General features: G+C 42.8%; 1 protein-coding gene across 2 annotated transcripts in view; it reads left to right on the top strand.

Moving 5' to 3' along the window:
• Positions 1 to 14642, top strand: part of Nceh1 (neutral cholesterol ester hydrolase 1) — a 58910-nt gene extending 44268 nt beyond the window's left edge. The window contains exons 1-3 of one of the 2 annotated variants that reach the window (XM_013513556.1): positions 7600 to 7730; positions 10770 to 10941; positions 12911 to 14642. In XM_013513556.1, coding sequence (XP_013369010.1) covers positions 7702 to 7730; positions 10770 to 10941; positions 12911 to 13528 — 819 coding nt within the window. In that variant the 5' untranslated portion in view covers positions 7600 to 7701 and the 3' untranslated portion in view covers positions 13529 to 14642. Of the gene's footprint in view, positions 1 to 7599; positions 7731 to 10769; positions 10942 to 12910 lie in introns of those variants that run through there. The other variant, XM_005383012.2, reaches the window with a different exon arrangement.
• Positions 14643 to 15574: the final 932 nt, after the last annotated feature.

Below are 15574 nucleotides of genomic sequence, written 5' to 3'. Positions count from 1 at the left end.
GGTCACACTCCGAATAATCAGAAAAGAATGACTTCAATTTTGATTAAAATGTCTTGAACTAGCTTTAATAACACCATGAATTATCTTCGTATTTTAGTTTCAAAAGGAATTAAAAGCTAGATACACGTACCTGCTTATTTGTTTCTTTTCCTTGGTTTTTTGAGGCAGGATCTCACGAAGTTGTAGTGCACACTGACCTCAAACTCGCAGGGAACCTCCTCCCTCAGCCTAGCAAGTGCTAGGGTTTATGAGTGTACATCAGTACACCCAGTAATTACCTACTTTTTTAAACTAAAAAGTAAACAAGATGTTAAAGAGAATCTCTCCCACAGCCAAGAAATGGAAAAATTATTATCTTAGAATTAAGTTCTATAACTTGGACTTTATGAATAGCAATGAATATTTTTAAAAATCTTAATATATAATTATTAGTAATAGTAAACATTTTAATATTTTGAGTTGTCTCTACCAGTACTTTTTAAGCCACTTTTTTGGGCAGCTAGGAAGAATGGGAATGAGAATAATAACCCTCTCAGATGCTAAGGCCAGAGGATTGCATCCTGGCAACTTAACACCTTAGCAAAACCTTGCCTCCAAATAAAAAAGGAAAAAGAGCTGGGGATGTAGCTCAGTGTGAAATCCCTGGGTTCAATCCCAGTACCACAAAAATTGTATCTATCTATACCTACATATCTTTATCTATCATTTTTACCTGTAATATACCTATAGCTATGAAAAAAAAGGAACTAGTCATCTAGATGGGGTAGGGAATCTGATCCAGGCCAGATTGCTTCCAAGATCCCCATGCCCTTTTGATCCAGTACCAAACCAATATTGGCAGAAGTGGATAGCACTGAGTGACGGGGTCCAGCCGTACCACGTCATCCATGTTCCCGGCCCCAAGCTCGTTCAGGTCTCTGCTTCCCTCTGCCCCTCTCTCAGATGCTCTCGCATCGATGGCTCACCTCTCTTGCCTCTGCTCTGGATCTGAGATCTTATCTTTTCTTCTGTGGTCTATTGGACACTGTTCTCTGGGGACTTTAGACCACTCTGATCTTGTGACTAGAAGCCCCACAGTCACATGGAGCGGTCTCCTGGACACTAGCAGCTCTGAGGCTTTGTGTGCTGTCACTCAGCCTCCCAAGTCACACAAGAGCTCTCAGTGAAGTTTGGTAACCCAGGAAGCTTCAAGGAAGTGACCGTGTCTTCTGGCCAGGACGGCTGACCAGAAGAAAGCCGGTGCTGTTTAAGCAGGCTCACCCTATTATGAAGCAAAGCCTCCAGCTCAGTGTGGAGGGACATACTTCCGGGTCCTTCAGTGCTTTTCTGTGTTGCTCTAGCTCCTTGCAGGACTGAGAAAGGGAGGCTGGACTTGTTTCACTTGGTACCGTGAGTGAACCTTGTTTCAGATAACCTAGGATAATCTTATTTTACACTGATAGAGTTATTTTATATTCATAAACTTTGGTGCAGGTTAGTTATAACATTTACATCTGTCTCAAAGCAAAACTGGTGCTCTCTTTTGACTCTAGGCTCACCATGAAACACAGAAGGGTGGAGAAGATGCTTTTTAAGATTTTTTTTTAAGGAACTAAAATTTAAAAGGGATGCAGCTGTCATCTGAACGTCCCACTGTGCCTAATCTCTATAATGCAGCACCCAGAAGTTTGTCTGCTGGGAGGTCCCACAGTACAGGGGTCAAGTACGGTTACCTGGTTGTGTGACCCTCCAGCAAATCACTTACATCTGTGTACAACATTGGTTTCAGCATCCTTTCGAATGTGACTGCTGGGAACCAAACAGAAATCTTACTTTCGGGTCCTCAGCACCTAGTACGAGGATTAGCACATGCCTGCCAAGTAAATGCCTATTGAGCTGAGAAAATAACTTTAGAGCACTGTGCCAGGGATAAGTTTAGACAATCAATATAAAAGGGCTTCAGATGCCCTAAAGCACTAAAGCACTAGGCGAGTCTGAAGGATTAGTGTTGTAGCTTGTAGGAAAAAAAGATAATTTACAAACCACTTAGCAGCACGTGTTTGGAACTCACAGCACATTCTTGTTCTTGGTTAGGGTCCAGCCAGCCACAGAGTGCTGCAACCTGGCCCCAGTGCAGACACAGCCAAGGTCATTTGGTCACAGTGTTTCTCTTGAAAAGAATGTTCGGCAGTCTCACTCAGGGACATACTGTCTCTCACCACCTTCGGTCGTTCTTTTTCATTGTAATCCATGAGTACTGATTGCGCCCCTGTTCTGTGCCAGTTACTGTGTTCAACTGCGGTGACATGGAGAGTAAGACTTAATTGCTGTCCTCACAGTGTGGGTGAGAAGAGATGCCTTGAACACAAGGTGTTCACTGTGATGCGTGGTGGGAAGGAAACGGGGAGAAGGGATGGAGGCAGTCTGGCCTGAATTCAGTTTCCTGTCCCACCTAGCAAGGTTGTATCTAGTTTTAAGGGTACAAAAGGCATCTTAAAATCCTGCTTGCTTTGATCCCCCGGGGATGAACAGAACCTATTTAGACAAAATGCATTGGTTCTGCACGTCCACAGTGGTGCAGTGAGAGGGCTGGGGAGGAAGGAAGGAGGCAGAAAGCATGGGAAGTGAGAGAAGGCGGATGAAAGGCCTTATGCTTCCGGTGGAACATGGCTCTGAGAGTCTTTAGGTGCACGGGGACCCTTGGGCGCTGCTCATTCCCCCTCCTCCCAGCAGAGAAGCTGTCTGCCTCCAGCTGTTCCTTCTCCCTGAGGGCTGCAGCAGTGCACGTTATGGTCAAGGCCTTGTGGTATCATCAGTCGTGGCCTCAGGGAGCATTATAGTCTAAGGGAGCTGATCAGCATGGGTGCGGGCAGTCCTGGTCATGGAAGCCTTTCATGTGATGTGAGCACCAGGAATTGGACTCCTTCCCTTCGTGTCACCAGTGCTGGTTCCAGGGTTTAGGGACAGACTTGGCAACTGAGGCAGGTAAAGTCCTTTAGTTATACAGAAATAAGTAAATGCTGTTTCTGGTGCTTAGCATCTTCTATAACATTGCTCTCCACTAAATGTCCGGGAAATACCTGGAAAAAGTTCGCCTTATCTGAGTTACATGGGTGTACCTCATTCATACAGCCCGGGATCATCTTACTTTACACTGATAGACTTCTTTTATATTCATGAACTTCAGTGCAGGTTAGTTATAACCCAGTGCCTTTTTTACTTCTAGTTTGTTAAGTAAAACACAATACTAGAGCCATAAGGCAGAAAGGACAAGAAATATTTAGTGTCTTTTTCTTTTGGGGTTTTTTTTTTTTTTTTTTTGGTATTTTTGAGACAAGGTCTTGCTGTGCAGTTCAGGCTGGACTTGAGCTCATTTTGTAGCCCAAGCTGGCCTCAGACTCCCAGTGATCCTCCTGCCTCAGCCTCCCGAGTGCTGGGATTATATATAGGTGTGCGCCACCATGCCTGGCCTTAATGTCTTTTTTTAAAAGTAAAATGCAAGATAATAAAGTGTTGAGTATGTTGGACACTGTTAAATTCTACAAGAGATTTACCTCCCTTTTGTCAGTGTGGAAAACTATTTCAAGTTGTGTTTCGCTTTTAATTAAATTTTTACTGCATTTGTAAGCTGTTTTACATGTAAATGCCTTAAACTTAGTCACATTCCATCAAATGTCAGGGGTCACCTGATGATTAAGAGAAGAATTTATGTCTTTAAAGAGCTGTAAGGAAGACTGTCCGGTGATGCAGACAGAAATGACACTGGAGTGCTGGGCTAAGTTTGATGCCCTGGAGTTATAAGCAGTGGGACTTTGATGCTTCCGGTTTATTCTGTCTATAAAATCAAACAAGTGCAAGAGCACAGAGTCACGGTGCTTCTGTGAGGCACAGTGGAAGGCTCATCTGCATTAGTAGTGGTACGTTTAAGACAGTCTGAAAAATAGGAAATAACGGTGACCTTATTGTGAATTTCCCCTTTCTCCTTGTCCTGCTCTGCCTCGGAGTCCTGAACAGAGAACCCTCACTTACGACCTTCATTCAGATACCCCAAAGGTGGGCAGATTGAATTCTGAAGAGTTTCACTTCAGGCAGGTGCTGTGCTGCTGAGCTGTATCCCCGGCAAGAGTTTCACTCCAAAGCAGCAGAGGGTTTGCTCAAAACATGCCTCTCACTCAGTCATGCCAACCATAGCAAACCTAAACAGCATCGCAGATAATTTAATACTATGGAGAGAAAATGCTATGGCTTTGTGTTAGCCACTTTCCTATTGCTGGAGCAAAATACTGAGATCTGCAGCATAAAGGAGGAGAGATTTATTTTGGCTAATGGTTTTAGTGGATTAAGTCTGTGGTTGGTTGACTCCAAGGCAGAAATGCCAAGATGGAAGGCATTGGAAGGCATTGTGGAGGAAAGCTGCTCAACCCACGGCATCCAGGAAGTAGAGACAGAGAGAAGGGAGGAGCCAAGGATAAGAATGCACCTTCCTAGGTCAGGCCCACAGTGACCAACCTCCGTCCGGTTCCCGTCCCCCACCAGCACGTTCAACAATGGTCTCCTTAATGGATTAAGCCACTGATCAGTATGGCACCCCCAAGATCTAACCACCTTCCAAAGCCCTATCTCTGAGAACATGAGATGTGGGGGTGCATTTTAGACCTAAATTAGAACAGGTTTCTTCTAAAAAAAGTAAGTTTATTTACTTCACTGTCTTTAACTAATGAGCTGCTCCTCATAGACATATTTAACTAATATCTTCTTGGCTTTGACTTAAGCTAAAATAAAAAGAACTACTGAACTCTGCCCTGTGGCTTGGATTTTTCAGAATTTCACGAGTGGTGGTGGGAAATACCTGTGACTAAGAACCACCGTGAACTTTGGAGCCTGGTCCCTCTCACACCTGGACCTCACAGAACTATCTTTAGCTTCTGGAACCATACCAAGAAAGGACTCTAGAAGGACGCAGCACCAAGCCTGCTTGGGCTTCTGTGGCTCTCTTTACCCTTAAGGTTAAAAGCAAGGTTTGCCTCTGAATGGAATGGAGGAGGCAGTTTAGATAAACATGAGAGAGCCTGAAGATGACTCTGCTGTTTATGTAGATATGTGCCATGAGTAGGGTGTGTATGTGTGTGTGTGTGTGTGTGTGTGTGTGTGGTTTTTTCTCTTTGGTGCTGGAACTTGAACACACAAGGCCTCCCACATGTCAGACAAATCTGCTGTCATTGAACTAGTCCTCCAGCCCCAGAAGCGGGGAGCAGGTCATAGGTGCTTCATGTTGTTTAAAAGACTCCAATTCCAGGCTCAGTTGCTGTATTTCTAGGATTCTGATGAAGCATCCTGGTACCTCTCTGTCCTTTTGAATGTTAGTCTTACTGAATAGGGAGGAGCTAACTTCTGCAGTCCCTGCAGAGTGAGTGGTGGTGAGAACTATCTCAAGGAGTTAATTTTGAGATTAGAAGCAGCCACGAAGACCCTTCTTTAAGTTCTGTGCATACAGGGCTGGGGATTTAGCTCAGCGGCAAAAGCGCCTGCCTGGCAAGCGCAAGGTCGTGAGTTTGGTTCCCGGTACCGGAGAAAAACCAAAAAAAAAAAAAAAAGTTTTGTGCATAAAACACATTTTACTAACGAGAAGACAAAAACCATCCATTCTCAGGCCTTCCACTCTAGAGGAGTTTTATGATGTCCTTTAAATGAAAAAGAAGTTTGTTAGAGGAGGAAATAGGTTCTTCCTCTGTGGTTATCTCCCTGAAGTAGCTTGATTTGGATGTAACGACTGAGTTGTTCTGGATAACCGTTTCTGAAGACTGCAGGAATAGAAACTGTTTTATGTTTTCAAGGTGAATCCATTAAACTCTCCTTGGGAGGAGGTGAAAGGGGGGAAAGCTGAGAAGCAGTGCGACTTCCCTGTCCCCCATGAAACCTATTAGGAATGCAGTTTCCTGGCAGACTGTCATACCTTTCACCTACCTGGCTTGATGTGAAGTGAACTCTGTCCTTCCTTCCCGTGGAAGGTGGTACACATACTTTCCAGGTGAGATCATTTTGAGAGAGAATCGCGTTCAGTTCTCTTGGAATCCTCGTGTCATTCTGGGCTTCCACTTACAATGGAGCAATTCAGCGCCAGGCTTGGATACGGCAGCTGCCTTTGCCATAAAGATCATACGGTCACAATGCTCTTTCTGAGCATTGTGCCCTGTCTCTGGACACTGTTGGTCTAGTAAGTCATAAAGTAAATATTAAATATCATGGAAATGGTGCTGCTCCTTTCAGGTAGGTTAACATCATAATCCTCAGTATTTAATTATGACTCCCCTCTACTTCTGTAGACAGGGGAGGTGTGTGTTGTAATGCATTGTTACGGAGATTTTGAAGGCTCCAAAAAAGGAGAGTTACTTTTGGCTGGGAATCAGGGGGCTTAATGGAAAAAGTAGCATTTAATTAAAATGCAACTTAAAGGATGGGGACACTTGATGAGGGAGGGAGTGGTGGAGAAAGGTCCAGGAGATAGAGGGAGGGACCAGTGTGTTAGGGATGGGGATGGGGGAGATGTGTTCTGCAAGGAATGACAATTTGACTGGAATCGGATATTTCTGACCCCTGGCTGCGCATTGGAATCACTTGGTGATTTTCTGGTCCACACCGACTAACTGAATTGGCTTATTTTGAAGCAGGGCTTACACCTTAGTGCTTTTGCAAATTTGTCAAGTAGCCAGATGTGGTTGTGCACATCTGCGATCCCAGCTACTTGGGAGGTTGAGGCAGGAGGAGTGCAAGTTTGAGGTCAGCCTGTGCAACTTAGCTAGACCCTGTCTCAAAAAAATAAAATAAAATAAAGGTGCTAGGGCTGTACCTCAGTGATAGAGCTCAGTCTTTAGTGCTGAAAAGAAAAAGATGGAAAGAGGAGGAAGAAGAAAAGGAAGGAGGAGGGGAAAGAAGGAAAGAAACAAACAAGCTGCAGGATGGTACAAGTAGGCGAACAACGTCCAGAACTGAGAACCCCAGAGCTAATGTATAGTATCGAGGAAGTGGAGTCCTTGGACACAGCCAGAATAGGGGGTTAGGAACATTTTTCTTTTTTTTTTTTTTAAACGGGGGCTGGAACCCAGGGCTTTCACAGTGAGCTACATACTTCAGCCCCTTTTTAAAATTTTTTAATTTTGAGACAGATACTCACTAAAGTCATTAAGTTGCCTGGGCTGGGCTCAAACTTAACATCCTTCTACCTTCCAGAGAGCTAAGATTACAGATCTACACCACCTGCCCAGCTCCTTTTTAATTTTCTTTAAAGCCGTATAGCTTGTTATTTTCCCCACCACAGGTAGTGCTAGGTGGCACATGTCTTATATGTAAAAGGTATAAAGTATACCTTTAAACTTTTCTTAGAGAGGGAAAAATGTATGTTGTCAGGTATGTCCTGTGGGCCCAGCATTGGGCTAGGTATTTTGTTTTGAGAATTTTGCAAACCAAATGAAATTGTGACAAGTGTTCTGAGCTGTCAGAAACCCACAATTCTGAAAGAGTAGTGCTTTTGTCTATATAGTTTTTAAAGGCTGTGGTTTTTGAAGACCGAAAATATATTTAAGGGAGAGAGCATTGGTTAAGAAGCAGCTGCTGTAGACAGGGCGCGTGCCCCTCACCCCTGAACTTGTGTTCTTATCCTTAAGCCCCCAGGTTTACTCTGAGAGCGGAGTGCAGCCATCTGTAGAACACTTTGCCAGGTGTCTCATGGAGGAGGAACAAGAACTTTTCAGAGTGTAAATATTTTTCCCTCTGATTGAACCTCGTGCCTGCATGTGTGCTGACTTTTGCACGTTTGGTAGGAAGTGTGTGCAGTGATAAAGTCGGGGGCCCAGCCCACGCCCTGCAGTGCGTTGGCGAACTGAGATGGACATACAGACACATTTATCTATATCCGCTGCTTTACTTCAAGATCTATAGTTTTGCAAATTAAACAAAAAAGAATTCTTTTTCAGTACTTTCCAGAGACATAACTTTGAACATAAGCCACAGATAGCAAATAATGTTTGTGTATGAATTTCTGCCTGTATCACCCATGAATTTCCTCCCAACTTGATGGTTTCAATGTCTATGAATATGTTATGAAATTGTGTTACACATCTGAGGTGAATTTCAGCTGCTTTGAAGGCTCCTGTTATACTAGGTGACCTATGAAACATCTCATTTCAATGTATTCTTCAATCTGTAAAACTGAGTCAGTGAATATTTCCAGCTTGAACAAAGAGACAGGGTTAGGGTAGGGATCTTCAGGGATGCCAGGAAACTCTTAAACCACAACCTGTTTTTCAGTATGTTTGCTCTGTCATCTGAGCCAGTTATCAATTGACAAGATTAATCAGTAGCATGCCATTCATTCGCTCATTTACTTAGCAGTACTGTGGACTGAAATCAGGGAGCCCTATACCCTAAACCATTTTTTATATTTTAAAATTGAGACAGAGTCTTGCTAAATTGCCCAGGCTTCCCTTGGATTTGCAATCCTCCCGAGTAGCTGGGACAACAGGTGTGCCATGGATCCATTAACATGCTCTTTTAAATTACCAACTTCCCTTGATCCAAAGGTACTGAAACCTTTTCTGAAATAGCACTTGAAAATTCTGTTTAACTCATGTATGTATCCCAGAAGGAATGTGTTCTGACCTTCAGGCAACCAGGAAACTGTTTTCCTATTAATATAGGATATTAATGAAATAAAATACTCTTTATTTTCACAACTTGTCATGAAGTTCCCTTGTTTATCTAGAAATTAAAAGTTCAACTTGGCAATGCTGAAGTGACCGTAGCAAGACTCTTGTGTGATGTCGCCATCTAGTGGAAAACTGGTGCAATCCTACTTTCTCTGCCCATTGTGTAAAAATCAAATTTTTTCAGGGAAAAAATTTTGGTTGAATAATTGATCACCACAAATTTAAAAAATAAGTATTTTATCTGCTATTTGGCAACCACTAAGATAATTTATTACTGCATTTAGTTTCAAAATGTAATAAATAATATTTCACAAGTATTTGTCTATTTGTATCTGCACTGAATGTCGAGATGTTTAATTAGCAAGGTTTTAAGTGGGAAAAATAAATGGGTTTTTATAGAGTAGCTTTAAAAATTAGTTTCTAAAAATAAACTTGCTATTTTTAAGATGGAAGTCAAAAAACCTGAGTCTGAAATGAGATTTTAAATTTTAGTTAGGTATTTTCTCTCCTACCTTATTTTGGTCTGTGTTTGACATATTTTACAAGTCAAGTAACTTTTTAGCACCTCGGTTTCCTCGTTTGCAAACTGAAGTTATGTTATATGCAAAAAAGAAAGTTTTTCAAAAGGTTTGCTGGATAGATGGTCATAGGCCTACATCATTTGCAGATACTGAAAATAAGGGTCTCTAAAAGAGTTCCTGGTGTCAGAGTACAAGGCCTTCAGAGGAAACACAAGACAGTTTTTATACAAGACAGTAAGAATGGCGATGTACCAGAGCACACTGGAATATGAAGGCGCTCCTTGCGTGTGGCAGCTCGGCTCAGAAGCGGACTTGCAGCCCCTAGTGAAGGCTTGAAGAAGACAGGGTTAGTAAAAGCAGGTCAGGAGGGCGGCTGAGAATGTGCCATCCCCCAGCATGGATACTGAAAATAGCATGAGTGGGGCATTCGACAAAACCAGGATTCTTACACATTCTGCAGGGCGGGACCGCAGAGAACTCCAGTGCTGCAGTGTGGCAGAAGGAGAGCTAGAAATATCCTAGGGGCTCTGCCCCAGGCTGCGCAGCAAACCTAGCTTTCCTGTAGATGGTTAAAGCTGGCCTCTTAGTTTGCTCTCCCTTGAGTGCTGGCGTTGCCTGGGTTTAAAGTCAGCCTGCAGTGCGGAGCTCTTTGCGAGTTCTAGGTAGAGGATCCGGTCATCTGTGATTCAGCTCTTTCCTCTGCATAGCCCTTGTATTTCTCTCACCTGATTGCTCTGGTGAAAGATTTGAGTACTGCATTGACTATGAGTGGTGACAGTGGCCTGATTTTAGAGGAAGCGGTTTCAGTTTTTTTCCATTGAGTGTGATGTAAGCAGTGGGTTTATCTTAAATGGCCTTTATCAGTTTGAGAGAAGGTCCTTCTCCACTACTAGTTTCATCGACCTCTTCAGCAGAGTACAATATTATTTTATTCATCAAATAAATTATGAAGAGGGACCTACAGACTTACTAAATGTGAGGTCGGTGAAGCGGTTGATGCTGCTGAGTCACCTAACCCAGAGGCATTGTGAACAGAACATGAAAACCTGTAATTATTCTAGCCACACTGTAATAATCAACACCAGCCTGCTTTTGTTTTTACTATTTGGCAGTACTGTGGACTGAACTCAGGGCCGCGCATGTGCTAGGCAAGTTCTCTAGCACGGAGCTGTGTTTCCAACCTTTGTTTTTGTTTTGAGATGAGGCTCTTATGTAGCCCAGGCTGGCCTCAAACTAAAGATCCTCCTGCCTCAGCCTCCAGAGTAGCTAAAACAACAGGTTTGTGCCACCACACCCAGCCAACGTTTGCCTTTTAATTTAAAGTTTTCTTTTTTGAGTTGTTGGTGGCTTATTGTGAAAACAAGGACTTCTGCTAACACAAAATTGTTACATTTATAAGCTAAGTAATTTTGCATAGTTTATTTTCACATTTTATATTTATATTTATATTTTGTATTTTCTTTAATTACATATCTCTAACTTGAAGGAAATTAGTCTTTCTCTTTAAACTTTAAATAGCTTATAAAAACTTGATGTCTTTCAATGAATACCATTTTTATCTTCACAGATATAGGCTGGTCCCACAGGTTTATTTTCCTGAGCAAATTCACGATGTGGTTCATGCCACAAAGTATTTCCTGCAGCCAGAGGTCTTGGAGAAGTATAAGGTTGACCCCGGCAGAGTTGGCGTTTCCGGTGACAGCGCTGGTGGGAACTTGGCTGCTGCCCTTGGACAACAGGTAACAGATTAACTCATGCTTCCTTAGTTGTGGCAGACACGCCATGCTGGCTGCTAGCTGCACAGTCAAGTTATTTTCTTTTGAGACAGGGTCACTAAATTGACCAGGCTGGCCTCCAACTTGTAATGCTGCCTCAGGCTCCTGAGTAGCCGGGGTTATAACCGTGGACCACCCTGCCGAGCAGGAAGATGGCTCATTGGAGGAAGAACCCTCTGGAGTGCTGGAGTCCCTAATTACAGTCCAGAGGGACTGTAGTTTTGGACCCTTAGAGAGGGTCTGATGTCTTAGCGGACTCTCTTGCTCCTAAGGGAGAGCCGTGCAACATTAGCATTAGTACCGCCTACTCCTCTTCTAAGTTTGCTTTGCAGAATGCAGTGTCTTTGCTTATATTCCATTTTCTGTGATTGTCTTCTTAGAACTTTGAGACAAGTTATTGTTCCCCAAAAGACTTTTTTAATATAGAAAAGAAAAATATCAATCTTCAGCTATTTTAGTTGTCAAATTACACACGCTGATCTGAGTTTTACCTGGCCAAGTTCCATGAAAGCAATGTCTAGCTCTAATAGCACTTAATGTTTTGGCAGCTGTGCAAACTCAAAGATAAGCACGTTTTCTTCTTATAGATTAAATAGCTTAAGACTAGCATTTCTGCCTTCTGACTTCCACGTTTTGTTTTGGTATGTTTGAACAGCATGTTCCATTTTATTTGTGACATACTTGGGGTATTTTTTATCCTTTGCTTGATTAATTATTAGATAATAATAAAGAACTCGATTCTGTGTGACGTGATCACATTTGCTACTCTGGTGCCCAGACACAGGCTTCAAAGCCAGGCAGGCCTGGGATCTAATCCAGGCCCCACTTTGGAGAGATACAGGGTGGACTGAGTCCCGTAACCCTTTCTGAGCCTCAGGAAAATGAAGCCACAGAGTGTGTGTGGCTGCAGTGCTGTTGCAAGGGCTTAGTGTGGCGCGTGCTCCTGAGCGTTTCCTTTTCCTTTCCTAGAGCAGTTACATCTTACCTGAGGGCGGGGTTTGAAAGTCCAGGGGCAGGGCTGGGGATTTAGCTCAGCGGCAAAAGCGCCTGCCTGGCAAGCGCAAGGTTGTGAGTTCGGTTCCCGGTACCGGAGAAAAAAAAAAAAAAAGAAAGTCCAGGGGCAGAGCAAAACCACGAGGTTGCAGTTAGCATAAAGATCATTTAGCTACTAATGAAGCATAGTGATCTAGCTGGTTTCCTTTAGGCTGTTATATGACAGATGTATAATTTGAGATGATAGAATTACAGAAATGCCATGATATAATCATATTGGCAAGACTCACAGGTGAGCTGATAGCTGCAGAGGTGAGAGATTCACTTCCATTTCCATTTTGGCTTCATTCTGAGGGATGTGCTCATTGAGTGGAATGGAGGTGCGTTGCCAACATTATTTAAATTCTCACTCTCTCAACAAGTATGGGGACTAAATGCTCACCAGAGGGTTTTCTCTAAAACCCTTCGGAGTCTTGTTGTCTGTTCATTCAGCTTTATTATTCTGCTCCTCTGTAAGACCAAGCTTTGTTTTCTTCTCCCAGGGAGCTATTGCCTTCTGGAGCTGTGTACAAAATGAAGTTAAATGAGGTTCATAGAGTATTCACCCATAATATCTACCAAGGCAGATGTGTGCTAAGTGCCAGAGGATAGATACAAGGAGTGTTAATGGGAGTTAAGACCTCAGAGGTCATGTACCCTGGGTTCATTCAAAGCTATGAATTACAAGCAGCATGGTTTTCTTAATAAATACCCAGGAGCGTGATAGGGTAGCAGTGGTGTAGAATTGTTTATTTTTAAACGATATTACTTGATACCATGCCTGGTAGAAATGTAAAGTGCATTCCTTTGACTGACTCGAAGCTATACATGAAGCTACCCCGTAGGGTGTCCTTTCTGGGAAAGGAATCACACAAAACGAAATGCTGTGTTTCTTTTTCAGTTCAGTCAAGATGCCAACCTAAGGAATAAGCTCAAACTGCAAGCATTAATCTACCCAGTCCTCCAAGCGTTAGACTTTAATACACCCTCTTACCAGCAAAATGTGAACACCCCAATCCTGCCCCGCTACGTCATGGTGAAGTACTGGGTGGACTACTTCAAAGGCAGCTACGACTTTGTGCAGGCGATGATCATTAACAATCACACTTCCCTGGAGGTGGAAGAGGCTGTGGCCCTCAGGGCCCGTCTAAACTGGACATCCTTGCTGCCTGCGTCCATCACCAAGAACTACACGCCTGTTGTGCAGACCACGGGCAGTGCCAGGATCGTGCAGGAGATCCCGCAGTTGCTGGATGCCCGCTCGTCCCCACTCATTGCGGACCAGGCCGTGCTCCAGCACCTCCCGAAGACCTACATTCTGACTTGCGAGCACGACGTCCTGAGAGACGATGGGATCATGTACGCCAAGCGCCTGGAGAGCGTGGGTGTGGAGGTGACCCTCGATCACTTCGAGGATGGCTTCCACGGGTGCATGATTTTCACGAGCTGGCCCACCAACTTCTCAGTGGGCATGCGGACTAGGAATAGTTACATCAAGTGGCTGGATCAAAACCTGTGAAGGAGCAAAACCTCCCAGAGGCTCAAGCCCCTCTTGACCTTCTGCATCTGCTTTGCAAAGACATGGAATTCTTAGTTGCTTAATCCCCCTCACGTGCTGCTTGTGAGTCTTGGATTCTCTGTTCTCTGCAGACTTTATGATAATCTAGTTTTCAGAAGTGAATTCGAGAAAGTGCAAAAATATCTGAATTTGGTTTTCAGAGTGGGCCACGCTCTGTTCTTTGTTTTAGCCAACTACCACCAAGTTCCACAGCTGCAAAACGCAGGAGCAGGGCTGGAAATAGGCTTGGTCCTGCCTCCCTCAAGACAGTCTTTTCAGAAGACGCATTCACAGTTGTGGATGATGGGATGACCTTCCTTGAGCTGAGAAAACAGGAGCTCTTGAACTTGCTAGAGCTGACCTTGGGGGCAGAGCGGCGTTAAATGTGTGCGCTTTGAGCTCTGTGCTGGGGACCAAGTGCTCTCCCTTCTTTGTTGATGGTTTTGTTTCCTATGGGAATTTCAGCAATGGCTTCCTAGCAAGACAGGTTCCTCAAGGATTCTCTTCCCCTAGAGTGTTAACTTTATGAGATAGCTGTCGTTAAGTCCAGTTCTATTTAAATGATACTTGAACATTACTTTCTACTACCGTTATTAGAAAATAGGAGGCTGCATGCACTGGAGATACATAATTATTAAACTTTTGGTATTGTTTGGTTACATTGTCTCCTTGGGGCAATCTTTTGGGAACAAATTTATGTAGATTTAGAATAAATTTTCCACTGTGAAATAAGTAAAAAAACAGACAAAGGAAACAACCTTTTGTTTCATAAAAATGCTCTGGCACAAACTACCGAGAGCAGTGTGCATATATTTGATATAGTCAGGAAATAAAGTGCATTTACTATTAATTTAAAATACTGTTCCCTAATGAAAAAATACCTTTAGAAGGCCTAATCTATTCTTAAAAACTCAACTTTTTCACTTATATGGCTTTAAAATGTGACTATTTTGGTAAAATATAATGTATTATTTATTTTTTTAAGTTATTTAATGTTACTATATATAGCTAGAATTAGGATTTTCCTGAAAAACATCTGTAATAAATATCAAAAGGAATGGTATTTTTAAAACTACCTTCAAATTATATGCACATGTAATTTTATGGAAAGAGATAAAATAGCAATTAATAGTACTACATAATAAGAAAAGTATTTTGATATTTATACGCATATATAAGATAAAATAATCAGAAATTCTGTACCTAATAAAATTATCTAAGTTTATGCCAGTTGAGCATCCCTTATCCAAAATCTGAAATGCTCCAAAATCTGAAGCTTTAAGTGCTAACACGATGTCACAAGTGGAAAATTCTACACCATGAGGATTTTTTTCAATACATTTTTGCAGTGCTTATTATTGAACCCAGGGCCTCATACATGGGAGGCAGGCACTCCACCACCTAGACACATCCTCAACCCTTTTTATTTTATTTTATTTTTTATTTTGAGGCAGATTCTCATTAAATTTCATAGACTGGCCTCAAACTCACAGTCCTGCCTCAGCCTCCTAAGTAGCTGAGATTACAGGCATGAGCCACCATGTCAGCTCACGCCATGAAGATTTGTTTCATGCACAGAATTATTAAAAATATCATGTAAACATACCTTCAGCCTATAAGTATATATAAGCTTCACATATGAGTATATATAAAACACATATTAACTTCTTGTTTAGATTTGGGTCCTATCACTAAGTTATTTCATTATCCATGCACTTATATTCCAAATTCCAGAAAACCCCCAAATGCTGGCTGGTCCCAGGCATTTCAAATAAGAGATACTCAACCTGTAGTTTAATACATTAGGCAAGACACACTGCTCCTCTCTGTTCTTTATGGTCAGGGGAGCCCCTACTCAGTGTTCTGGGTGAGGGGCAGACAGACACTGCCAACTGCTGTCTGCGCTCCTCATTTTCTCCTTCCAGCCAGGTCCAGAAGTTCCAGCAGCCCAAGCTTACCGTCATGGATAGTCTGCACTGCCAGTGGGAGCGTTTTAGGCGTAACGAG

Source organism: Chinchilla lanigera, unplaced genomic scaffold, assembly GCF_000276665.1.
Source record: "Chinchilla lanigera isolate Chin_1 unplaced genomic scaffold, ChiLan1.0 scaffold00019, whole genome shotgun sequence".
Lineage (NCBI taxonomy): Eukaryota > Metazoa > Chordata > Mammalia > Rodentia > Chinchillidae > Chinchilla > Chinchilla lanigera.
Note: the sequence above shows the minus strand (reverse complement) of the source record. Positions and strands in the feature narration are given on the sequence as shown.